This window comes from Lontra canadensis, unplaced genomic scaffold (assembly GCF_010015895.1).
Source record: "Lontra canadensis isolate GAN:19392208 unplaced genomic scaffold, GSC_riverotter_1.0 scaffold158, whole genome shotgun sequence".
Taxonomy (NCBI): domain Eukaryota; kingdom Metazoa; phylum Chordata; class Mammalia; order Carnivora; family Mustelidae; genus Lontra; species Lontra canadensis.
The window spans coordinates 982,352-1,007,979 of NW_022631152.1; the positions used below are offsets into that span (position 1 = coordinate 982,352).

At 36.1% G+C, this 25,628-nt stretch overlaps 1 protein-coding gene and 1 pseudogene across 2 annotated transcripts in view; both read left to right on the forward strand.

Moving 5' to 3' along the window:
- Positions 1-23,556, forward strand: part of EFCAB7 (EF-hand calcium binding domain 7) — a 49,178-nt gene extending 25,622 nt beyond the window's left edge. For both annotated transcript variants that reach the window (XM_032844861.1, XM_032844860.1), the window contains exons 8-14: positions 2,571-2,680; positions 5,188-5,345; positions 5,959-6,092; positions 14,787-14,935; positions 20,021-20,230; positions 22,195-22,302; positions 23,295-23,556. In XM_032844861.1, the coding sequence (XP_032700752.1) occupies positions 2,571-2,680; positions 5,188-5,345; positions 5,959-6,092; positions 14,787-14,935; positions 20,021-20,230; positions 22,195-22,302; positions 23,295-23,369 (944 nt within the window). In that variant the 3' untranslated portion in view covers positions 23,370-23,556. The remainder of the gene's footprint in view (positions 1-2,570; positions 2,681-5,187; positions 5,346-5,958; positions 6,093-14,786; positions 14,936-20,020; positions 20,231-22,194; positions 22,303-23,294) is intronic.
- Positions 23,557-24,010: 454 nt separating this feature from the next.
- On the forward strand, positions 24,011-24,637 carry LOC116859537 (annotated as a pseudogene).
- Positions 24,638-25,628: the final 991 nt, after the last annotated feature.

Here is a 25,628-nt window from a genome sequence, read left to right on the forward strand (position 1 = left end):
ATAATCACCTTTTTAGATAAAAGTATCAAGATAGGCCTGCATATTCAATGCAGATGTTAATTCTCCATATTCTTATGAAGGAGCTCCTTTATTCAATAATTTATCAGTTATCAATTGAGGGCCTTATATATCAAATATCATTTTAGGTGTTTAGGATACATGAGAGTACATGTACAACAACAGAGTACAAAAAAGACAAAAATTCTTGCTCTTATGAACTTACATTCTAGTGGGGGAACTAATAATAAATAATAAACATAATAAATAGTAAATGATAGGGCATATTAGAAAGTGACAAGTCCTATGGGAAAAATAGAGAGGCATAAGGCATTGTGAAACCTGAGGGAATATGAGTTGCCATTGAAATGGAGTGATTAGTGTATACTTCATTAAGAAGTTGGCCTTTGAGCAAAGACTTTGAAAGAGGTGTAACAATTATCAACTGCTATATAACAAATTACCCCAAAACTCAGTGGCTTAAAACAATTAAATAGTTATTCACTAGTAAGCAGGTTTGCTAAATAGTTATTTTGTTTTGAGCTGTGCTTTGTTTTTCTCTGTAGGACTCACTCATGCATCTGTGATCAGCTGCAGGTTAGGTCATTGCTGGCTTTACTGGTCTTGGCTGGTCTCTTTGTGCGGTCTCAGCTGGGACAACTCGACTCTGTCCCATTTAATCTCTTACCTTCTAGTGAGTTAGCCTGGACTTGTTCTCTTCATGTAACTGGGAACTCAAAGAAAAAGCAGAAGCACTTAGGGCTTCCTGAGACTTTTGCTACATTTTGTTTTCACAGCAGGTTACAAGCAAGTCCAGATTTATAACATAGAGAACTAGACATTTCTCTTGGAGGAGCTGCAAAGTTGCACTGTAATGTACTGTGAATATAGAGAGGGCAGCCATTTCTGCTGTCTTCCACAGAAGGCAAGGGAGTAAGCTTTCTGGATATAAGGCTGGTGGAAGGGATGAGTGAAGAGTGGTAGTTCCACATAGAGGGAATACTCTGTCAGATGCTCTGAGGTGAGAGTGTGACTGGTGTTAAAAGAATAGCAAGGTCACTAGAATGGCTAGAATGAGCTAGGAGAATGAAGGAATAAAGCAGGAGATGAAGACAGGGAGGAACCAGGACAAAATGGGGTAGAAATGATTTTGTTTGTTGGTTTGCTTTTGCTATGATAAAGACTTGGGCTTCTGAGAGAAATGAGGAACCTTAGGAGGATTTTCCCCGTGGCTGCCCTCACGATTTTTTCTTTATCTTTAATTTACAACTGTTTGAATATGTGTCTAGGTACTTTTGTTTTTCTCACTGATGCTGTTATTGTGGAGTGTGTTTGTATTTATTATGCTTGCATTTTTTACTTACTGTCTTTCATTATTTTTAGAAAAATTTTCCACTTTTATTTCTTCAAATATCTCTTCTGCTCTTTCTTTTCTTTTTCCACTTACATGGCGCCTGACATCTAGTCTGCCATGCTGCACCACAGATAGGCCAGTGCTTGCATCTCCTGTCTTCCTGGAAGGGTGTGACTTTTCTTGGATTTCATACTACTTGGTTACGCTGGGACCTCAGCTCTGATGAGTTCAAGGAAAAATTGTGATTTTTCCTTGAACTCATCAGAGTTCAAGGAATAAGAAATTATGATTCATGTACTGTTTCTTATTGTTAGGGTGGGAGCAACATTAATCCAGCTCTCAACTCCATGAGAGGATTTTGAGTAGAGACAGTACGTAATCTGACATATTTTAACAAAAGCAGTCAGGTTGCTATATTGGAAATAGATTGAAATGTACCCAAGTGCATGTAAGGTGTCCAGCTATGATGTTATTGCAGACTTCTAGGAAGGTACTGCTGATGCTTTGAATCAGAAATGTAGAAGTGATAAGAAGTGGATATCCTGGATATATTTTGAAGGTTAAACCACAGGATTTCCTGAAGATTGGCTATCATATGCAAGAGAAGAAAAAAGAGATGATTTCAAGATTTTTGGCTTGATTGGAAGTATGGCAACTGGAAGGATGAATTACTATTTCCTGAGACTGAGACAGAATATAGATGGACAGTTGCTTTTTTTTAAGGGGTTGGAGAAGGTCAGTTTTAGACATAGAAGTTCAAGTGCCAGATAGGCAGTTGATTATATGGGTCTAAAGTTCAAAGAAAAGGTTCCAGTTGGAGATGTAAATTATGGACTTGCCACCACATAGGTGGGGTCTTACATCTTTTCCCCCAGTGCCTTTCCATAGGTAAGCTAGTGCTTGAATCTCATCTCTCTTGGGAAGGGTTTGTTTTTTCTTGGATTTCAGGCCTTGCAACCTCAGCTTTCTGGTAAATTTAAGAAAAGTTCTGATTTTTAGAGAGTAAGTATAGACAATATTTCTAGCAAGGTCACTGTATATTGTTATAGATGCTGTGATGTTTCTATATAAAAATGGGTTATGTGTTTCTATATAAAAACAGGTTATGTATTTCTTTAAAAAAAAATCCAAAGGGGAAAGAAACCACCAGCTTCTGTTTACATAGGAAAGAGTAAGTAGTAATTGCTTATTTTAAGATGTTTGGGTTTTTTGTTTCTAGGAAAACCATCCCCTTGGTTATCAGTTGATACTGCCTTATATATTCTTAAGGAAAATGAGAGTCAAGCAAATCTACAACTCATGTGTTTTACTGAACTACGAAATAGAGAAGTATACATGTTTATTTCCTAATGTTTAATTTGAAAATATAATATGATCTCAAGTTTGGGGAAAATAGTAGTTTTTCTATATTTGTTTTTAATTTTTGTATCTTCCCCTCCAGTTAGGGTATATACAGTACTTAAGCACTATGCATATTATATATGTCTCATTAATTTTGTTGAATTTTTTCTTGTTTGCTGAGATTAAGAGCTGAGGATTGATTAGTGGTCTTAGCTTCATAACTTATAAGTTGTATGACATTTTACTTCACTTTCTTCTTCTCTAAATGCCCAGATGACTCACATGTGAACATTTTTTTTTATATGCAATGAAAACGATTGATGCCAGTGGATTTTTTCCCTAAATACAAGCAATTCAAGACTTTGGAAAAGTTGCTTTAGATGTTTGTCTTTCTTATAATCCTACTGCAAAAAAGAAAAACTTCAAGATTCCTATCCTCAGGCTTGACTTACATTATAGGGTTCAAAAATAGATTGATCCGAAGGAATGCTTTTAAATGGTTTTATATGTTGCCTGTGGGGTTGTTCTGATCTTTCCTAATTATATATTTACTCAGAGGCCAAATATGTGAAGCAGATACATAAATGTGGCTATTTATTTTATGAGGACTACAAAATACATCGGCTACACAACAACAGGAATAATACTATTCAAGGGCTTACTGCAGTATCATATTTAATCTTTATATAGGTCCAGCGGCAGACAAACATTTCCCTGATGGAATGTTGTATAAAAGTCTTTATTGTAGGCTTCCTAACAGGCAAGAATAGTTACAGGCAAGAAACAAATAAAATGACAGAAGCTAATGTTTTGACGAAACTCTTCTTCAGAACTGACTACGAAGTAAAGTTCAAGATAAAGCATTGTCTAAGACAGTAGCTTTTCCCATTTTGTTTTGGATAAAATTACTTTCTTATGATATTGCATGTATAAAAATGTTAGTACATAGCAAGCCTGTAATAAACTTTGAATGAGTTTCTATTTACCTTTTTACTATATCGGCTTCTGTTTTTCTGTAATGTGTCATATTTACAAAAGATTTTTAGCTTTAGTTTTAGTTTCACAATTTTCTTTAAGCAAAGTTTTGTGCCCTTGAAAGACTTTCCATTTGCCATCCACAGTGGCAGCTCAAGGTTATATGTGGAGATAGGGAAATTCTCAGGATAACATGTATTAGGAAACAGCAGGAACTGCTTCTCACTCCTGGATATCAGCCTACATCTGACCAGTTTATAAGATTATGGTTTCCCAAGGAGGGATTTGGTCAATCTTTAGGCTTCAAAATGACCCTGACCCTAGCTTTATTGGATTACTCTTGTATCGAGATAGAATGGTGTTACTTTAGAATGATTATGGTTCTTCTGACTTGTGAGGGCAGAAATAGGGCTGAACCCAGAATTCAGATAAGCAACTTTATTTTGTGTATGAGTCCCCAGGATGATCTAAAATACATCTGCATTTTGGAAGTTTTTGGATACAATACTGGGTAGAATTCCCTAAGGCGATTCTGTGCTGAAGGGCAAATTTTTGCTTGCTATTATACACCATGAGAAAATGCTTAGATTTAATATATTTGACAGAGATAACCCCTAGGTTTTATAAGTAGCCGTTTGGTTCCAGAACACACCTAGAAGGTCCATAGAGAGATGCCATTATACTTTCTTTTATGAAACAGAAGAATAAAATGTTTCCCATACAAATGTCCTGGCACTCATAAATATACTGTGATGGAAAAGAATTTTGTGTAAGGTAGGTTTATCTGGGATTCTACCATCTTGTTGTATAGTCCATATTACATAAATGATAGTAGAATTCCAGTGCTTCTGTCTACATAATTACACTCTTACAAATGTGGCTAGTTCATACAAATAGTGAACTCTTGAAATATATTTAATTTCAGTTATTGAAATCTAATTTACAAATCACATATTTTTGTTTCGAATATTTTGTTTTGAATCAAACTAGGGATTTGTGACTGAAAAATTATTCTAAGATCTCTGCTTTCTGTTGAAGGTATTTGCATCACAAACATTTTTGAAGATTACTGAGGAAGATTGAGAAGTTATGTAACTTCTTACTACTATACTGTTAGGCATTTGTTTTTAAAATATATTATGAACTACATCTAATGGTCTTGTGCCAGGGCTACCATTAACAAAAAGTTTTTTTAAGATTTTATTTATTTATTTGAAAGAAAGAGACACAGTGAGAGAGGGAACAGAAGCAGAGGGAGTGGGAGAGGGAGAAGCAGGCTTCCCACCCAGCAGGGAGCCTGATGTGGGGCTCGATCATAACCTGAGCTGGAGGCAGACATTTAACGACTAACCACCCAGGCTCCCCAATAAAAAGATTTTGAAGCCTGTAAAAGATTAACAGAAGCATAACAGAGTTGGTGAATATTGATAAATTAACTTCTTACACTTCTCTTTCAGAAGAAAGATCAAAAGTCAGTAAGATTCATGGTGGTTGTTGTTTTTTAATTCTTTTGAGAAAAGGTGTTTGGGTGGACTGGTGAACTAGGACCTGGAATTTATTGGTTAATTCCTTCCACAACTGGCTGTAGGCTGAAGAAAGAAATAAAACCAATAACTGAAGAGGCTCAACTTGTATATAGAGATGAAACAGGGGAATTATCTCTTACAAAAGAATTTAGGTAAGTTTTGTTTATTAAGGCTAGAACTATAACATCTAAACAGGTTATAGATCAATAGCCTGTCTTCCATCCTTTCCTTTGGCCAGCCACCACCCCTACCCCTAGATTCGAATTCAATAACTCAACTCATTCACTAGGCATTTGAAAATGATTTTCCATTCACAGATCTGGGATTGCCTTTCATTTCTGTGTTCCACGCATTTAGCAAGTCAACTTTAGTCACACATCTACAGATTTCTACCTGACTAGGTAGGCACTGCCTTGGAAATAGATCCTTCTAGTTACACTGTTAACTTAGATAACTGCCAAATATGAAATCCAAATATTTAGGTGGCTCTCTCATACACTAGATATATATAATAACATTGTGTAGAAGAGGAAGAAGAGAGTAGATTGGAGAAAGGAGAAGAGAAGGAGGGGATTACTATTCATTAAGGTCCTCCTATGTGTTGAGATACTATGGTTGTTTTAGAAGCTTGTTTATCTCAAGTAGACTTAGTAAGAAATATATCTGGGTACATTTAGTTTTAAAAAATTGTTTAATGCCTTGATATTACTTCATTTTAGTCTAGTTGTCTTGAAGACAAATAATTTCCTATTTTTGTAATTTTAGGTCAACTTTATTAGATATATTTGAAGTAATTGATTTGGATGGAAATGGTCTTCTAAGCCTTGAAGAATATAATTTTTTTGAATTGAGAACAAGTGGTGAGAAATGTGATGAAGATGCTTGGGCTGTCTGCCGTGGTAAGCACTTGTCTTTTTCCTTTTTTTTTTTTTTAAGATTTTATTTATTCATGTGAGAGAGAGAGAGTACACAAGTAAGAGGAGGGAGAGGGACAAACAGACTTTGTTCTGAGCACCAAACCCAATGTGGGGCTTGATCCTGTGACCCTGGGATCATGACCTGAGCCGAAATTAAGTCAGCCACTTAACTGACTGAGCCACCCTGGTACCCTGCACTTTTCTTTTTCTTAGTGGATACATAAAAATATGTAATGTCTTTTCATTCTTAAGAAGTAAAATGTTAAACTTCTCCATAGAATATTATTAGGGCAATTAGGACAGTTAAAAAGTAATAGCATTGAGGGGGTACCTGGGTGGCTTAGTCAGTTAAGCTTCTACTTTTGGCTCAGGTCATGATCCCAGGGTCCTGGGATAGAGCCCCACGTTGGGCTCCCTGCTCAGAGGGGATCCCCATACTCATGCTCATGCTCTCCCTCTCTCTCAAATAAGTAAAATAAGTAAAATCTCTTTTTTTTTAAGTAGTAACATTGTTTATAGACCATAAAAACATAAACATTTATTTTCCTTAGATTGATAGTTGGTATAGTATTTAAGTTAAAATATCAATTACTTAAATATAATTTCATTTTTAGCCTATGCTCTTTGGAGCTTAGAATGGAAAAAAATTTTGTCCCAGCTCTTGATAATAATGGGACTGAAGTGGTTGAGAGCCCTGAATTGTGCCCAGGACAGAGCATCAAAGAATTAACAGGCTAGAGTTTTACTAAAAATTAAGCAGTTTCCAGAAAGTTCTTCTTTTTTTTTTTTTTTAAGATTTTATTTATTTATTTGAGAGAGAGAGAGACAAGATAGCAAGAGAGAGAACATGAGCAGAGAGGAGAGGGAGAAGCAGTCTCCCCACTGAACAGCGGGGAGAAAGTACATCCTTGGAGGTATGGACACCAAAAATACCAAGGTAGGCAAAGAAAAATACTGAGGATGAGACAATTCTGTTATCCCTTAGGAGAAGTCTGGGAAGAGGGGAGGACTTACGTATTTAAGCCAAGGACTGAAAGATCAAAGGGGAAAACCAAAAAGCCGTAGCCAGCTATAGATCACTGAATAAGAAAACCAGATTGCAGTCAGAAGACAGATTAACTCACATATTGGTGTCACTGGCGTAGTAATGTGTCCTACTCTTTTGGTTCTTAAAATGGTTTAAGGTTGGCAAAGTCAGTGAGCCAGGTGGGAGTCTTATAAATCTGTCAATCTAAACAGCAAATAAAGTAGAAATATTATTAATAGAAAGATTTTCAAAAATCTTTTTTTTTTTTTTTGAACACTTTATTTGACAGAGAGATAGAGTCAGAGAGCACAAGCAGAGGGAATGGCAGAGGAAGAGGAAGAATCAGGCTCCACTGAGCAGGGAACCCAGCTGCAGGGCTTGATCCCAGGATGCTGAGTTCAGGACCTGAGCTGAAGGCAGATGCTTAACCATCTGAGCCACTCAGGCACCCCGCATAAATGTATCTTTTTAACTGGAAGTTTATGTGATATAATCAGGAACAAGAAATGCATGTTGGTTTATACTATTAAACTTTGAATAACAAGATTGATAATACACAGAATATTTTTAGGAAGGTATAATCATCTTGCAACTTTAACGATACAATCTTTTGATTATTGTTGGCACTAGAGCACATTCAATAAGAGTGAATCATAATTAGAATTTTCTTAGGGTAAAGATTTTGATGAATAAAATTTTAGTTTCATAATTGGGGGAGCCTAGCTGGCTCAGTCAGTTAAGCATCTGACTCTTGATCTCAGCTCAAGTCTTTGTCTTAGGGTCATGAGTTCAGGCCCTGCTCGAAGCCTCCTTAAAAAATAATAATAATGATAGGGTACCTGGGTGGCTCAGTAGGTTAAAGCCTCTGCCTTCAGCTCAGGTCATGATCCCACAGTCCTGGGATCGAGCTCCGCATTAGGCGCTCTGCTCAGCAGGGAGCCTGCTTCCTCCTCTCTCTCTGCCTGCCTCTCTGCCTACTTGTGATCTTTGTCTGTCAAATAAATAAATAAAATATTTAATAATAATTTAATTTAATTGGTAGAATTGATAGTTAACATTTTTTGAAAATTTATCATATACCAGTTGGAAATACTTCTTTTTCTTTTTTTTTTTTTTAAGAGAAGTGGGGGGAGGGGCAGAGGGAGAAGGAGAGAGAATCTTAAGCAGGCTCCACACCCAGCACAGAGCCCATTGCAGGGCTCAACCTGACAACCGTGATATCATGATCTGAGGTGAGATCATGACCTGAGCCAAAATCAAGAGTCAGATGCTTTACCAACTGAGCCACCCAGGTGCCCCCAGTTGGAAATACTTCTATACATCAACTCTCTGAGGTATATCCTATTATTTCTTATTTTACAAATAAGGAAAACAGAATCAAAGACACTAAGTCATCTGATCAAACAGCAAGAAAATTTCACAGCTGATTTTCTCATCCAGGCAATTAAATACCAGAACCTTAAATACCCTGCTACAAAAAAAGTTCCCAAGTCTGGTTGACTTAAAAAATGATTTAGAGGGGATTCTCCTTCACCAATGTTAATAATACTGAAAAGAATTAGGCTTTTTAAGTTCCAAAAATGTTTGTTTTTCTAGTCTTACATAATATTAATTTTATCTATCCTCCTTGATAATATGAAAATGTGTTATTTATCTGTAAGATAATAAACTTTTTAAAATTTAAAAGTACTTTTATTTTTATTATTTTTAATAGACTTTATTTTTAGAGTAGTTTTAGGTTTATAGTAAGGATTCACTAGATCTCCCATATATTCTTTTTCCACCCTCTACGAATTTCCCCTACTTTTAACATCTTGCATTACTTTGATACAATTGTTAGAATTGATGAACCAACACTAATGCATTTTTACTAACTAAAATCCATAGCTTATATTAGGGTTATATTGTACTCTACAGTTCTCTGGATTTTGGCAAATATATAATGTCATGTACCTGCCATTTATAGTATCATACAGAGTAATTTCATTGCCTTAAAAATCCCTTGTGTTCTAGCTACTCATGTATCTATTCATCCCCTCAAACCCCTGGCAAAACCACTGATCTTTTTACTGTCTCTACAGTTTTGCCTCTTCCAGAGTGCCTTGTTGGAGTATCATGCAATATGTAGCCTTTACAGACTGGCTTCTTTCACTTAGCGGATGTATTTAGATTTCTTTTTTTGACTTGTCAGCTCAGCACTTAGCACTAAATAATAATTCTATTGTATGAAGGTACTATAGATTGTTTATTCATTCACCTATTAAAAGACATGTTGGTTATTTTGAATTTTTGGTAATTGTGAATGTAGCTGCTATTAATATTCATGGGCAGGGGTGCCTGGGTGGCTCAGTCAGCTGGTTAAGCATCTGCCTTCGGCTCAGGTCATGATCCCAGGGTCCTAGGACGGAGCCTTCATTGGACTCCCAGCTCAGCAGGGAGCCTGCTTCTCCCTCTGCTGCTCCCCCTGCTTGTGCTCTCTATCTGTCAAATAAATAAGTGAAATCTTTAATAACAAAAATACTTATGTGCATATTTTTGTGCATGTTTTCAACTTGTTTCAATTCATTTCAATTCAGTGATTGCTGGTACAATAAAACTATGTTTAATTTTGAAAGAACTGCCAAATTGTCTTCCGAAGTGGCTGTCCCATTTTGTATTCCCACCAGGAATGAATGAGCATCTGCATTTGGTGGTGTTAGTTTTTTGGATTTTAGCCTAGAATATAGGTGTGTTGCTTTAATTTGCAATTAAATCTTGTTGCTTTAATTTGCAATTCCTTAATGACACATGATCTTCTCATATGCTTATTTACCATCTATATCTTGTTTGGTGAGATGTCTTTCAGATCTTTTGCCCATTTTTTGATTGAGGTGTTTTTTCCTTTCATATGTTATGCTTTTGGATTGTGCACTTTTGGTGTCGTATCTAAAAACACATAGCCAAACACAAGTCACCCAAATTTTCTCCTGTTATCTTCCAGAAGTTTTATAGATTTGTGTTTTGGGTCTGTGACCCATTTTAGTTGATTTTTGTGACAGATGTAAGGTCTTTGTCTACATTTATTTTTTTACTTGTGGATATCCAGTTGTTTTAGCACCATTTATTGATAAAACTATCCTTTTTTCCTTTAAATTGACTTTGCTCCTTTGTCAAATATGAGTTCACTATATTTGTATGGGTCTTTTTCTGGTTTCTCTGTTTTGTTCCACTGATCTATGTGCCTAATCTTTTCCCACTATCACACTGTCTTGAATACTATAGCTTTAAAGAAAATCTTATAATTGGGTATTAATGAATTTATAAAGAAGTAATGGAGGATTGAGAATTTTGAGTTTTAAAAGTAGATTACTTATTGATAGTCTCTATAGTATAGTATCTAGATATATTTTTCTTGAAAGTAATAATTTTGTTATATTGATATCAATTATTTTTTTCATCTTGCTTTATTATATTGTAGCTCCAGCCCCCAGTTTGATGGCTACCATTTTTTTAAAAGATTTTATTTATTTATTTGACAGAGATCACAAGTAGGCAGAGAGGCAGACAGAGAGAGAGGAGGAAGCAGGCTTCCTGCTGAGCAGAGACCCCGATGAGGGGCTCGATCCCAGGACCCTGGGATCATGACTACCAGAGGTGAAGGCAGAGGCTTTAACCCACTGAGCCACCCAGGTGCCCCGATCGCTACTATTTCTATGACCTAATTTAATCTACATTTACTTTTTTTCTTGCAAAAGTCCTTTGTCACTTTCCAAATTCTATAAATTATTAATCTATTAATACTATTAATCAATTATACTACTATTAAACTACTAATCAGTTTTAAATTGTTACATTTCTGCTGCTTTTTTTCACAATAATGCATACAAAAGAGATAAATAAGGAGTACCTATTTTCCTTGGGTATATTACAGTTGGAAGCTGGAAAATAAAATCTTTCTTATTGTAGGGCAGTTAACAGAATATAATCCATGGTGAGTAGTTGTTTGTTATCCATATAATAGACAAATTCAGGAATTATACATGTGTAGATATTTCTAGGTGAATTTAGTTTTACTTACAAATAATGTTAAAATGGATATACGTAGATTTATTTGTCTGGGACATTCATAGAACCGAAAGTGTTTCCCATTATCTAACAGTTTTTTAAGGACCAAGGGGCAATTTGGTTAAAATTAGAGTAGTTAGGCATATAGCAGTCTCCTTAAACCTGGCACCATCCACATCTCCCTTTTTGACACACCAGTAGTTTAGGGGGTATTACATCATATTCATCCAGGTTCTCCTGTGTTTAGGTGGCAAACATATATGAAGCATTTTAATTTTTAAAAATATGTATCAGTATATACTCTAGATAAGCAAGCAGGTTGGAACTTACCCAGAAAAATGACAATTTCCTCATGATTTGAAAACCAAATCATGAACTATGATGGTGCTTTGTGCTGAGTTGTGGGAAACTGAAATGAAAATTCACTAGCATGTGGTTTTTTTTTTTTTTTTTAATTTCTTTTCAGGGTAACAGTATTCATTGTTTTTGCACCACACCCAGTGCTCCATGCAATACGTGCCCTCCTTAATATCCACCACCTGGTTCCCCCAACCTCCCACCCCCCGCCCCTTCAAAACCCTCAGGTTGTTTTTCAGAGTCCATAGTCTCTCATGGTTCACCTCCCCTTCCAATTTCCCTCAACTCCCTTCTCTCCATCTCCCCATGTCCTCCATGTTATTTGTTATGCTCTACAAATAAGTGAAACCATATGATAATTGACTCTCTCTGCTTGACTCTCTCTGCTTGACTCAGCATAATCTTTTCCAGTCCTGTCCATGTTGCTACAAAAGTTGGGTATTCATCCTTTCTGATGGAGGCATAATACTCCATAGTGTATATGGACCATATCTTCTTTATCCATTCGTCTGTTGAAGGGCATCTTGGTTCTTTCCACAGATTGGCGACCGTGGCCATTGCTGCTATAAACATTGGGGTACAGATGGCCCTTCTTTTCACTACATCTGTATCTTTGGGGTAAATACCCAGTAGTGCAATTGCAGGGTCATGGGGAAGCTCTATTTTTAATTTTTTGAGGAATCTCCACACTGTTCTCCAAAGAGGCTGCACCAACTTGCATTCCCACCAACAGTGTAGGAGGGTTCCCCTTTCTCCACATCCTCTCCAACACACGTTGTTTCCTGTCTTACTAATTTTGGCCATTTTAACTGGTGTACGGTGGTATCTCAATGCGGTTTTAATTTGAATCTCCCTAATGGCTAGTGATGATGAACATTTTTTCATGTGTCTGATAGCCATTTGTATGTCTTCATTGGAGAAGTGTCCATTCATATCTTCTGCCCATTTTTTGATATGATTATCTGTTTTGTGTGTGTTGAGTTTGAGAAGTTCTTTATAGATCCTGGATATCAACCTTTTGTCTGTACTGTCATTTGCAAATATCTTCTCCCATTCCGTGGGTTGCCTCTTTGTTTTTTGACTGTTTCCTTTGCTGTGCAGAAGCTTTTGATTTTGATGAAGTCCCAAAAGTTCATTTTCGCTTTTGTTTCCTTTGCCTTTGGAGACATATCTTGAAAGAAGTTGCTGTGGCTGATATCGAAGAGGTTACTGCCTATGTTCTCCTCTAGGATTCTGATGGATTCTGGTCTCACGTTGAGGTCTTTTATCCATTTCGAGTTTATCTTTGTGTACGGTGTAAGAGAATGGTCAAGATTCATTCTTCTACATATAGCTGTCCAATTTTCCCAGCACCATTTATTGAAAATACTGTCTTTTTTCCACTATATATGTTTTCCTGCTTTGTCGAAGATTATTTGACCATAGAGTTGAGGGTCCATATCTGGGCTCTCTACTCTGTTCCACTGGTCTATGTGTCTGTTTTTATGCCAGTACCATGCTGTCTTAGTGATCACAGCTTGTAGTAAAGCTTTGTAGTAAAGCAGGTAACATGATGCCGCCAGTTTTATTTTTGTTTTTCAACATTTCCTTAGCAATTTGGGGTCTCTTCTGATTCCATACAAATTTTAGGATTATTTGCTCCAGCTCTTTGAAAAATACTGGTGGAATTTTGATCGAAATGGCATTAAAAGTATAGATTGCTCTAGGCAGTATAGACATTTTAACAATGTTTATTCTTCTGATCCAAGAGCATGGAATGGTCTTCCATCTTTTTGTGTCTTCTTCAATTTCTTTCATGAATGTTCTATAGTTCCTCGAGTACAGATCCCTTACCTCTTTGGTTAGGTTTATTCCCAGGTATCTTATGGTTCTTGGTGCTATAGTAAATGGAATTGATTCTCTAATTTCCCTTTCTGTATTTTCATTGTTAGTGTATAAGAAGGCCACTGATTTCTGTACATTGATTTTGTATCCTGCCACGTTACTGAATTGCTATATGAGTTCTAGTGGTTTGGGGGTGGAGTCTTTTGGGTTTTCCATATAAAGAATCATGTCATCTGCGAAGAGAGGGTTTGACTTCTTCATTGCCAGTTTGGATACCTTTTATTTCTCTTTGTTGTCTGATTGTCGTTGCTAGGACTTCTAATACTATGTTGAACAAGAGTGCTGAGAGTGGGCATCCTTGTCTTGTTCCTGATCTCAACAGGAAGGCTGTGAGCTTTTTCCCATTGAGGATGATATTTGCTGTGGGTCTTTTCCATAGATAGATTTTATGAAGTTCAGGAATGTGCCCTCTATCCCTATACTTTGAAGTGTTTTAATCAGGAACGGATGCTGGACTTTGTCAAATGCTTTTTCTGCATCAATTGAGAGGACCATGTGGTTCTTCTCTCTTCTCTTATTGATTTGTTCTATCACATTGATTGATTTGCAAATGTTGAACCATCCTTGTAACCCAGGGATGAATCCCACCTGGTCATGGTAGATAATCTTTTTAATGTGCTGTTGGATCCTGTTTGCTATCACTAGCATGTTTTGAGCCATTTTCATTCCATTTTTTTTTTACTTTTTTAATTTTTTTATAAACATATAATGTATTATTAGCCCCAGAGGTATATGTCTGTGAATCACCAGGTTTACATACTTCACAACACTCACCATAGCACATTATCCTCCCCAATGTCCATAACCCCACCACCCTCTCCCTTCTCCCTTCCCCCCGGCCTCCCCTCAGTTTGTTTTGTGACATTAAGAGTCTCTTATGGTTTGTCTCCCTCCCGATCCCATCTTGTTTCATTTATTCTTTTCCTACCCCCCAAACCCCCACGTTACATCTCCACTTCCTCATATCAGAGAGATCATATGATTGTTGTCTTTCTCTGATTGACTTATTTTCATTCCATTTTTATATTGTTCATGGAGTCATAAGGAAGGCATCCTTTAAAATAAATAATTATGAGTAATAATACACATAGGCCATTTATTAGCTGTATGACTTTTAAAAATTATGTAAGAAGGGCACTTGGGTGGCTCAGTCAGTTGAGCATCCGACTCTGGATTTTGGCTCAGGGCATGATCTCAGGGTTGTGGGATAGAGCCCTTCACTGGGGTCTGTGCTTCTCAGGGTGTCTGCTTCTCTCTCTTGCTCTCCCTTTGTCCCTTCCCCTGCTCGCTTGCTCTTTCTCTGAAATAACTAAATCAATCTTTAAAACATTATGTAACAGAGAAACTTTTGGTTGTTTTAACAGACAATTTTGATACAAAGAAGAATGAACTAACAAGACAGGGCTTTATGGATCTGAATCTTATGGAAGCCAATGATCGAGAAGGAGATCCTCGTGACCTTTGGGTAACTCTGCATTCAATGGGCTACAATAAAGCTCTGGAATTGACAGAGGTAAAGCAATCTGAAAGTTTTGCAGTGGGTTTAAGGTCCATAATATTTTACACCATGAACATTTTCCTGACACATGACTTTTCAATTGGGCACTCAAATCCTTGAATTTCAATATGTGAATGAATTGTGAGTGCAGCAGTGTGTTTCTGCTAGTTTATGAAATTTCCTGTTCTTACCTGAAATTTAGTTACTTCCAGCATTGAAATAATTCAGTAACAAAAGAGTTTGAGCTATGATATGCAGAAAAAAAATTGGTAATTAAAAAATTATATTTCTTGGGGCGCCTGGGTAGCTCAGTGGATTAAAGCCTCTGCCTTCGGCTCAGGTCATGATCCCAGGGTCCTGGGATCGAGCCCCGTATCGGGCTCTCTGCTCAGCGGGGAGCCTGCTTCCCCTTCTCTCTCTTTCTGCCTGCCTCTCTGCCTACTTGTGATCTCTGTCTGTCAAATAAATAAATAAAATCTTTAAAAAAAAATTATATTTTTTAATTGACAATGGCTGTTTTAGTTGCTAAAGTTTCATGTCTATAGGGAACTCTTTGTCCTAACAGAATAAAGCCTGCAAATAAGGAGAATGTGTCTATATGAGAATTGGAATTCTGATTCTTGGGTTAATATCTGTAAAACACTTGGGATGGTACTTGGCTTATATATAGCATTGCGTATGTACTTGCTATCATTATTAAGATTTGCAGTAAACCAGAGAAATAATAAAAATGAGGACTTCTTAACTTCTATATTTTTGAGTCAGGTGTAAAATAAATAAATTATGAGTTTCGGGCCATGCATCAGATAACAGTACGTTTGTCATTCATATTCTTAAAAATAGTATCTGTCCTTTCTCTAAATAAATCAGCTCAGGAGGGTAACACTAACATCAACAAGCTTTAAATTTTGTGTGTGTGGAGACTTTGGTTTAAGTCCTAGCCTTGACATCATTCAACATCCCTCATAAACCTCTTTACTGAAAAGTTTTCTATAACTTTTTTGCCATTTTTAAAAATAAGAGGTGAGTAGTTATAATTACTTTTTACATCCTACTTACCTAATGTTTAGTGAATCCCACATTCTGCCTATGGTGCAAAATCAGCATCTAATCTATGAATAATATTGTATCTACTATACATGTCTTCAGTTAATAAGAGAAATTAGTGAAAAGCAATATAAGATATTCTATAGCATTTACTGATGTCATTAACCTTTGAAGCCATAGGCAAGAAGGATTTCTGAGATTAAAAGAAGTTTTTTTAAGATTTATTTATTTATTTGAGAGAGGAAGAGAAAACGTGCACAGGAAGGAGCAGGAGAGGGAGAGAGATCTTCAGCAGACTCCTTGATGAGCCCAGAGCCCAACACAGGGATCCATCCCACACCCATGAGATCACCACCTGAGCTGAAACCAAGAATTGGACTTAACTGACTTAACCGAGTGGCTTAACTAACTGGCTTAACTGACTGAGCCAACCAGGCACCCCTGTTTTGTTTTTTAAAGGTTTTATTTTGGGGGCAGCTAGGTGGCTCAGTCGGTTAAGCGTCTGACTTAAGCTGAAGCTCAGGTCATGTTCTTAGGGTGCTGGGATCAAGTCCCGCATCCAGCTCCCTGCTTAGTCTGTTTCTTCCTCTCCCTCTGCCCCTCGCCCCACTTGTGCAGCGCTCTCTCTCAAATAAAAAATAAATAAATAAAATCTTTTTAAAAACTTTTAAATTAAAATAAATAAAGTTTTTAAAAAATGTTTTATATATTTATTTGAGAGAGAGAAGAGCAGAGGTATGGGCTAAGGGAGAGGGAGAAGCAGGAAGCCCAATGTGGGACTCCATCTCAGGGTCCCAGGATCATGACCTGAGCTGAAGGCAGCCGCTTAACGGACTGAGACACGCAGGCGTCCCAGTAAAGGTTTTAAGTAATCTCTACACCCAACATGCTGCTCAAACATAACCCCAAGATCAAGAGTTCTGCCAAACAGCCAGGTGCCCTGGTTGTGGCTTTTCAACAGTGAAATATTTTGACCCATCCTGAAAATAACTGTACTGTTATTAATAGTACATATTCATAAATCATAGAGAAAGATTCAACTGTATAAAATCAATTTGGAAATACTTAGAGAGTCTTCTGGAGCACAGTCTCAGTTCATATACCACAATTTTTCCAGGTCAATTTACCTACCGATAAAGCATGGACTAACCACATCCTTCATTATCTTAGGAAAGTTTTTCCCCAATGATTAATATTATAGCCAGTTTATCCCTATTGGAATGAGTTGTTTCATGGAGGATTTTATCTAGTAACTAGGTGGCCATTCTGGTTTTGCCAGATCTTACCCTCATTTTTTTTTTAGAACACAATCATACACAGTGTTTCAGAATTTAGCAGTCCAGGTTTTGCATGTCTGTGATGGAATCCTTAAACTTCTCCATGGATTTGTTCTATTTTGTTGTTTTATGTAAAGACTTTAATATTTCTAAAGTGTTTCTATAGTACTTTTAAACTACTTGTATAGTATCTATAATATACTATATTAGCTTTTATGGAATTTCTTTTACTTTGAGTCTCCTCCTTTATGGCCATTATTTTAGGTATCAAATAATGTATTTGTTCTTCTTCTTCTTTTTTTTTTTTTTAAGTAAGCTCTATACCCAATGTGGGACTTGAACTGATGACCCTGAGATCAAGAGTTGCATGCTGTACTGACTGGGCCAGTGAGGCACCCCTTGTTCATTTTTATTTTATTTTTGTTTTTTTCTTTCCCTTTCTTCATTTTTTAAAAAAATTTTTTAAAGATTTTATTTGTTTATTTGACAGAGAGAGACATAGCAAGACAAGTGGGAGAGGGAGAAGCAGAGCTGGAAACCCAATGCAGGACTTGATCCCAGGACCCTGGGATCATGATCTGATCCGAAGGCAGACCCTTAACCTTCTGAGCCACCCAGGCACTCCCTCCTTCTTCATTTTTAAGGGGTACTTGATCAGAGGGGGAAAATCCTCCTTTTTTCTACAGCATTTTTGAAAAGTTAGTTATTCTAAAAGCGTACTAGCTATTAGTTTATATATTTTACTATCTTATGTCTGAGAAAAAGCCACAGTTTAGTCATTTGAATATATTTCATGGTAAGGAAACAGATTTTATGAGAGACTACTGTATGTGAAGCCTGGTTTTGTTTTTTGTTTCTTTCTTTAATATAAGACTCATCCACAAACAAGTCAGGATTTGGTACGGGGGCATCCAAAAAATCTGTTCTTGGCATGGATACTTTTGATTAACAGAATAACAGTGAAAACATTGTCCTCATTCAATAAGGGTTATAGAGTTGTTGGACTGAGAATGTTACACCAGCAAACAGTAACATAAGAAGGAGAAAATAACAACTCATAATCAACAAATTGGTATAAATATGTTGGATAGTTTCTGTTAGTGATAGGGATGTATATATGTGGTAATATTTGATTTAAAGGATTCATGTAAGGGTAGGTAGGTGGGAGGGATGTGTGAAAATAGGTAATGGTGATTAAGGAGGGCACTTGAGATGAGCGCTGGGTGATGTGTGGAATTGTTGAATCACTGTATTGTATACCGGAAACATAACACTTTATGTTAACTATACTGGAATTAAAATAAAATAAATATAAAGACAAAGGATTTATATATTTATATATTCTTGTAACTATCACAAATCTTTTCTTTTTTTAGAATTCTACATTGTAAGATATTTTCACACATATTACCTCTTAGATATTTCCAACAACTCTTGGCAGAATATATATTAATTATTCCCACTTTTCCTTTAAAGAAACTAAACTTCATAAAAGTTAAGTGACTACATAGCTAGCAAATGGCAAAATCCAATTACAAACCTAGATCTTCTGTTTTCTAGTCCAGTGATGTTTCACTCTACTGTCTCTCTTATAAAAATGACTTTATTATTGCCAAAGGTTAGAATCATCAAAAACTTCTTTAAAAATAAAAATTTCTGATCATGTTTTCCTAATTTCAGGCTTTTATATTTTGTCCCCCAAATAAAAAGGTGACCATCAATATGTATAAATTCACTATTTATTCAACAAATATTTATTGGATGCCTACCATGTGGTGAGTCTGTAACAAAGAGGCACTGAGGATAAATGGTGAATAGAATAGTCAGAATTCCTGCCTTTATGGAATTTACGTTCCACAAAGGAGAATGATTAATTAAATGGAAAATAAATAAAATCATTTAAAAAACACTTTGAAAGAAACAAGCCATAGACCAAACTAGAGAAGAATAGTATAGGCAGGAAGGAGACTGGGAGATCCAAGCAACTCTCTCTGTAGACGTGACCCTTAAGCCTTAACCTGAAGGAGGAGAACATGGTACACATGTAAAAAGATGTGAAAGAACCTTCCAAGCAGATAGAATACTATACACAAAGTCTCTGACATGGGAAAGAGCTTTATTTGTTCTAGGATCTGGATGATCAGAGTAGCAAAAGTATAGCAAGGCAGGAAGACTTGGTTGGATAGAGAGACAAAGGCTCCTGTGTGCATCATCATGTTGGCTCTGGTAAAGACTAAAAGGTAGACATTAGAAAGATCCATTTCCAAATACAGAATGTCATTTAGATCTCAGATTTTAAAGGTGCTTTTACACTAACTTTGAACTGTGAATTTGTTTTCTACATTCTTTTTGGTGCTCTATATCCATGATTTAAGTTTCAATTGTAAATAGATTTTTTTTTTTTTACAGTCCGTTGAGGATTTCTTTCTGTAGTCTTAAAGTTAGAATAGGAAATTAAATAACTAATATGCTATATATTTAATTTTAAACCAAATGGAGGGATGGTGCTGTGGCTGATAGGAAGATTACTGATTTGCTTGAGATTATAGTTTTCTTTCCTTTTTTGTGAACATTGTCAGTTTATATGCTAACAAAAAATAATTTATGCTTTTTTATTATTGAATTCATACTACTAAAATCTTTTAAAGGTATATGAGAAGGACAAACTAGAAGGTACAGTATGTCTTCTTAAACCACATGGTAAACATATTAATAACAGATTATTTTTAATTTTATCAGAAAGCTAAAACAAGTTTCGCTTTTTCTTTCCTATCAGGCATGCCCATTTATCATCAATATCTATGCAGACAAATGCAAGCCAAGAATTAAAGCTGTCCATATGGAGGCATGCAGTGGGCAACTTGAGAAGGCCATTTGTAAATCTGTCCTTAATAAAGGCGATGCCAGGGTAATGGATGGCTATGAAAATATAATTGTACATACTTATAAGCGTGACACCTGGATAACATCAGTTATTGAAAACAAGGTATTATTTATGAGGTGTTCTCCTCGTAACTAACTGCATTGTTTACTAACATGTTCCATCTTCGTTCTTACTCTATTCTTGCACAATAATTAATATCATATTATATTAATAATACTTATAATGGGCAATTCTTCTTTTCAGGCTTCTAATTCAAACTGAGCATGATAATTTTTACACATTTTTAAAGTTTGAGATAATTGTATTATGAAAACTAAATATCTGGAGATCTCTGAAGATAGAGCATAATATGGCTACAAAGTATTTTATTTAGTTTGTTATTAAAAATCTTCACACATACATAACTATTTCAAATAACAGACATTGGGTTTTAAAGAAATAAGACAAAGTAAAGAAAAAATTTAGACCTACTTCTTCCACACTTTGAAATATTAGAAATTCTATAGACTATCATCATTTTATCTAATATATTCCACTGCCCAGGACCTATTTTTATCAAGCCAATTATTGCTAACTCTAGCTACCATCCTGCTACTACTGATATTGCAGGCCAAGAGAATATAAATGCTTAGAGATACTCAGCTTTCCAGAAACATAAATTTTCATAAAATCTTACTCAAGATGGCTGGATTTTTAGGACTATTGGCTATTTCTTTTAGTTCCTGGTGATACTTAACATTATTTTTATGCTTACCATGAATTTCTTAAAGTGCTTAAAGTTTGGCTAAGTATTGAGTCAATGTGAATATATACTATGTAACTAACTCTTCTAGTCACAATAGAGACCACTATCAGTTGTAAAATGGTCTCTGCTTTCAAGGAGTTTTGGCCTAGTTGGGAAGACAAAATTAATACTCTCAAAATAGATCAGAGAATAATTAAATTGTCTAGTACTGCTTACTTGTGCAGTAGTTTTACTGTATTTCCATCTCTTGTGCTTGATGTTAATTTGGACTATAGAAGATAGGGAAAGACTTGTGATGAGGGGAGGGGGACAGTGGTATGCGATTGGAGACAAACTAGGATTAGCTATGCAGAGACAGCCATTAGAAGCAGAGAAACAGTGTACAGAGTAATATGTAAGAGGGTTAATATGGAGAGTAGAGGAAATAGTGGGAATATCTTCTATGTAGAAACAGAGAACTTTATTTGGAGGAGTACTACAAAGATAAATAACAGGTGGTATGGGTACAGATTATATATATTATCTTGGAAATGAGGTAGAGGACTTGGACTTCATAAAAACAGTTAGGGTCCCCAGCTAGGAGATTCCAGTCTTCAAGTGGATCATAAAGCTTTGGAGGGTGATTCCTAAGATCCAGCATGCCTTCCCTTCTGCTCTATGTTTTATTAAAACTAGAGGGTGGATGGGAGTCACTATCTTAACCACAGTTTCTGTGTTCTGTAGTTAGCTATCATTTCTCAACCCTCCATCTTCTTCCCTTCCCTCAAGGAAGATTAAACTTCCCTGCACCAAAATGATGTAATAATAATATTTTAGAGTTTCCCATTTGTCAGTCACTTTACATTTATTAACGCATTTACTTCTCACAACAACCCAATGAGGTAAGTACTAACCACATTTTACACACAAAGAAACTGAAGCGTGGGGACGTTAAATAACTTGCAGAAGGTCACATGCTGAGTAGTAGAGCTGAGAAATGAATCCAGGTAGTATAATGTTATACTGCCCCCTTGTAGTCAGTAGGGAGTGCTTGTAGCTTTCTTAGCAGGGGAATACTTTGGTGCCTACATTTCTTTCATTCACCAGCTTCAGAGGCTATCTAATATCTATGATCTATTATCTCAAGTATTGCTTCTTCCTTAAGGTCTTCCTTGCTAACCCAGTCTGATCTAATGTTTCTGTGTTTCTATGGTATTTTCTATGTTTCTGTAGACCCTGTGAATACCTCTATCACAAGACTTACAAAATGTTTATAATAATCATTTTATTTGTTTGTATTTATTAAAGAAAGGACTGACAACTTATGAAATTTTTTTTATAGTCAGATAATAAAGTGATTATTCACATCAACAATGAGCTAAGTAAAAACTGCGTAAATAACAGAGGACTCAACATATTTGCAGTAGAAGTGGCATCAAAATCTACAATGGTAATGTATTGTTTTCTAATTTCTAATTAAAGCTTTTTGTTTTATTGTTTGAAAAAACATTTTTACTAATAATACTATGAATAAGTGGAAGTATGAAATAAAGTAGAAAATTATTCTAAATATGATATTCATATTATTATCATCCTATATTAGGAGATTTTTGTTCTAGTTCAGTTCTCACTATTTGGTCCAGTGATTATGAGAGATTCACTTACCCACTCTGTTCCTGTCTCTTTAAATGTAAAATTAATGTAATATTACTAGTGTTAGGTAGTTCACAAGGTTAATGTAAGGATAAAAATAAAATGGTGTACATGAAAACACTCTGCAACATCATATAGAAAGACAAAGTAATGTTTATAATAAATGGGAATTTTGCTAATCCAAAATATTTTTATCTACATTATTAAGATTTTCCAAAGTAACCTGAGAGAGAAAAGGCCTCTTAAGTTTTAGATAACTTATCTAAGTCAAGAGCCAGGAACAGCTGTAGTTTCTAGTGTTAGCAGAGCTGTGGGTTTCTAATTTAGCTAGGGGTTCAAAGGCAGGGACTCTGAAACTGTCTAGTGAAGGGATAAAAGAAAAGCCTTCTGTTCTTACCCTTTCTTCATTCTGTCCATGAAATCCTAAAACGTTCTAGAACTGAATAAAGAGGAGAGAGTCTACAGAATCCCAAAGAGAATTTTAAGAAAATGCTCTAGGTTTAGCGAAAAAATGACACTTCCCTTTCCACTACTCCCTTTTCTACTACTCCTACCTCACATTTATATACACCAAATATCAACTACTATATTTGAGTAGAACTTATGCTGGATTATTGTGTTAGACATCAAATCATAGATTGTAGGTATCCACTAAGGACAAATGGTATAGAATTTTATCCGCACAGGGATATTTTTTGCATAGGGCCTAGAAATGTTACCCTGTTTAAAAAGTAGCCAAAAATAACAATATGTAAAAGGATAGTAAAAGTTTTCTGTTTTTATATGCAGGTTTGTCAACATGTAATGCCTCTGAATGAACGACAAGAATGGATATATCATTGTGTATATTCCCTTGTATCTTAAATATTGTTTTCTACTTGAGGCTGTCAAGCTAAGAATTCTTCCAGGTTTAGTCTGTTATTTGTTGTTAAACTAAATGCTAATCAATTTAACTGATGTACATAAACAATCTATTTAATTTGTATGTGTTTATATTTTATACCCATGTTATATACTTTATGATTAAAGTATAGATATAAAATAGAAATAATAATGTTTTTAATATGTGACTTTCTTATTAATTTAATGAGAAATCTGGGCATATTTCATCTACCAATAGTAAATCAAAATAAAATTACCAGTAGGGGCACCCAGGTGGCTCAGTGGGTTGAGCCTCTGCCTTAGGCTCATGTCATGATCTCGGGGTCCTGGGATCGAACCCTGCATTGGGCTCTCTGCTTGGTGGGGAGCCTGCTTCCCCCTTCTCTCTGCCTGCCTCTCTGCCTACTTGTGATTTCTCTCTCTGTAAAATAAATAAAATCTTTAAAAAAATAAATAAAATTACAGTTAAGCTTTGAACTGATGCTTCTTCCTCCAGTCCCTTCTGGCCCTGTAGGTATTCAAGCCCTGGAAGCTATTCCACCATCGTCCATACTGGCAGCCATTTGGCAGGCAGTATGATTGGAGCAACAGGTCTGGGGTGGGGTGTTGAATTTACTTCTGAGGGGATTCTTGTCTTAATGTACCATAGCACAGTAGACATGACAACTGATGGTAGTGGTTGGTGAGTGATTTGACATTTGAACAAATGAGAAAGCTTAAACTGCAGCAAATCACAAATTCAGGGATGTTTTCCCTGATGAGAGGATCTTTAACCCGAACCATAATCTCATAACCCTCTTAGATGTCAGAGGCCATGCAAATATAATGCTGGTGCTCTAAAGAAAATGTATATGCAGTTTCTTCAACGATACAGTCTGCTCTGGTATCATCTGTCCTTTCTTGCCAAAAATGATCTATAAGATGAGACAGATCAGAATGTAATATAATAGCATTAATTCACAGAACCTGGGGCCTTAGCCATCCAGGAGATGGGAAAGCACATTGTGTTACATGTGTTTCAGTTCATTCTTGTGGCAATAGACATTTTACTGGATTAGAGCATGCATAGTATCTTGTGGTACCTGTATGGAATTTCAGCTTTCCTCATGCAAAATGATGTTGTATCCCTGAACTACTCAAAGAAGTGGTTAGCTAAAGGCGTTCAAGTTATCACTGAGGAAAATTTTTCCCTTCTTTCTTTTGTTACTGAACTCAAGCTTGTCCGAGCACCTGATACACAGTATGTCTGAGAGCCCGGTTTTTAAGCAAAGGGAGCTTTATTATCAGAAAAGCAGCACAAGAAGAAGGCAGGAGATCGTTCCCAAAGCTGCCTTGCCCTTTTGAGCCTAAGGACAGTTTGTATATGTTTGGGAAAGGAGGTGAATACATGAGAGGAGGGTGAAGAGTTTCTTGAACCATGAAGAGAGAGGCCTTGAAAAAAGCTGAAGGTATGCGTTCTTCCAGACAATGAGGGGCCGTTTGGAACCTGGTATGATCTAGTACATCAGATAATTTCAAGACAAATGTTCCCCATTAGGTTTCTACAGTCAGTGGGTAAATAGGGAGTAGTAGCGATTGATCATGTATGAAGTTAAGAGATGCATAAAACATAAGTAGGGAACAAAATAGAATGTGGAGCTAAGTTAATGCAACTAATATAACTATAGTTCTGCCTCTGCTTTCAAAACAGGTCTAGGAACCAAGTATCTAGCCTCACTTTCTAGAGTCATTGGCTGGTCTAAGAGTCAAATAGACATTAGACATTAACAGGAGAAAAAGAAATTTCATTATGTACATATGGGAGACCAAGAAAGACATGAGACTCACAGGCAGTCAGCCAGTTGAGGCTTGTATACCATCCTGAGCAGAGGAGAGAGGATAGGAGTCCGGGGCTTCAAAGGGGAAGAAGACAATTTACAGGAAGATGAGAAGAGTGAATGTTAGCTAAACAAATGTTTGCCATGCCATGGAGATAAGTCTTTCTGATTTAAAAAAAAAAAAAAAACAAAAACAAAAAAAAACCCTATCTCTAGTAATAGCTGTCTGTTACAGGCCATCTATCTAAATTCTTTTAGGAAGTTAAGTGAGAGGTAATAAGCTTTTCCCAAGTTGGTGGGTCTTAACTGCCTTCAGCTGAAAACAATCCACATGTTAAAGGAGCACGTTTTGAGGTGGCAGATTCTGCTACTCTCAATACCTTTGATAAAAGGTGGCTATGGGTCCCATCTTGGTTCCATCTGT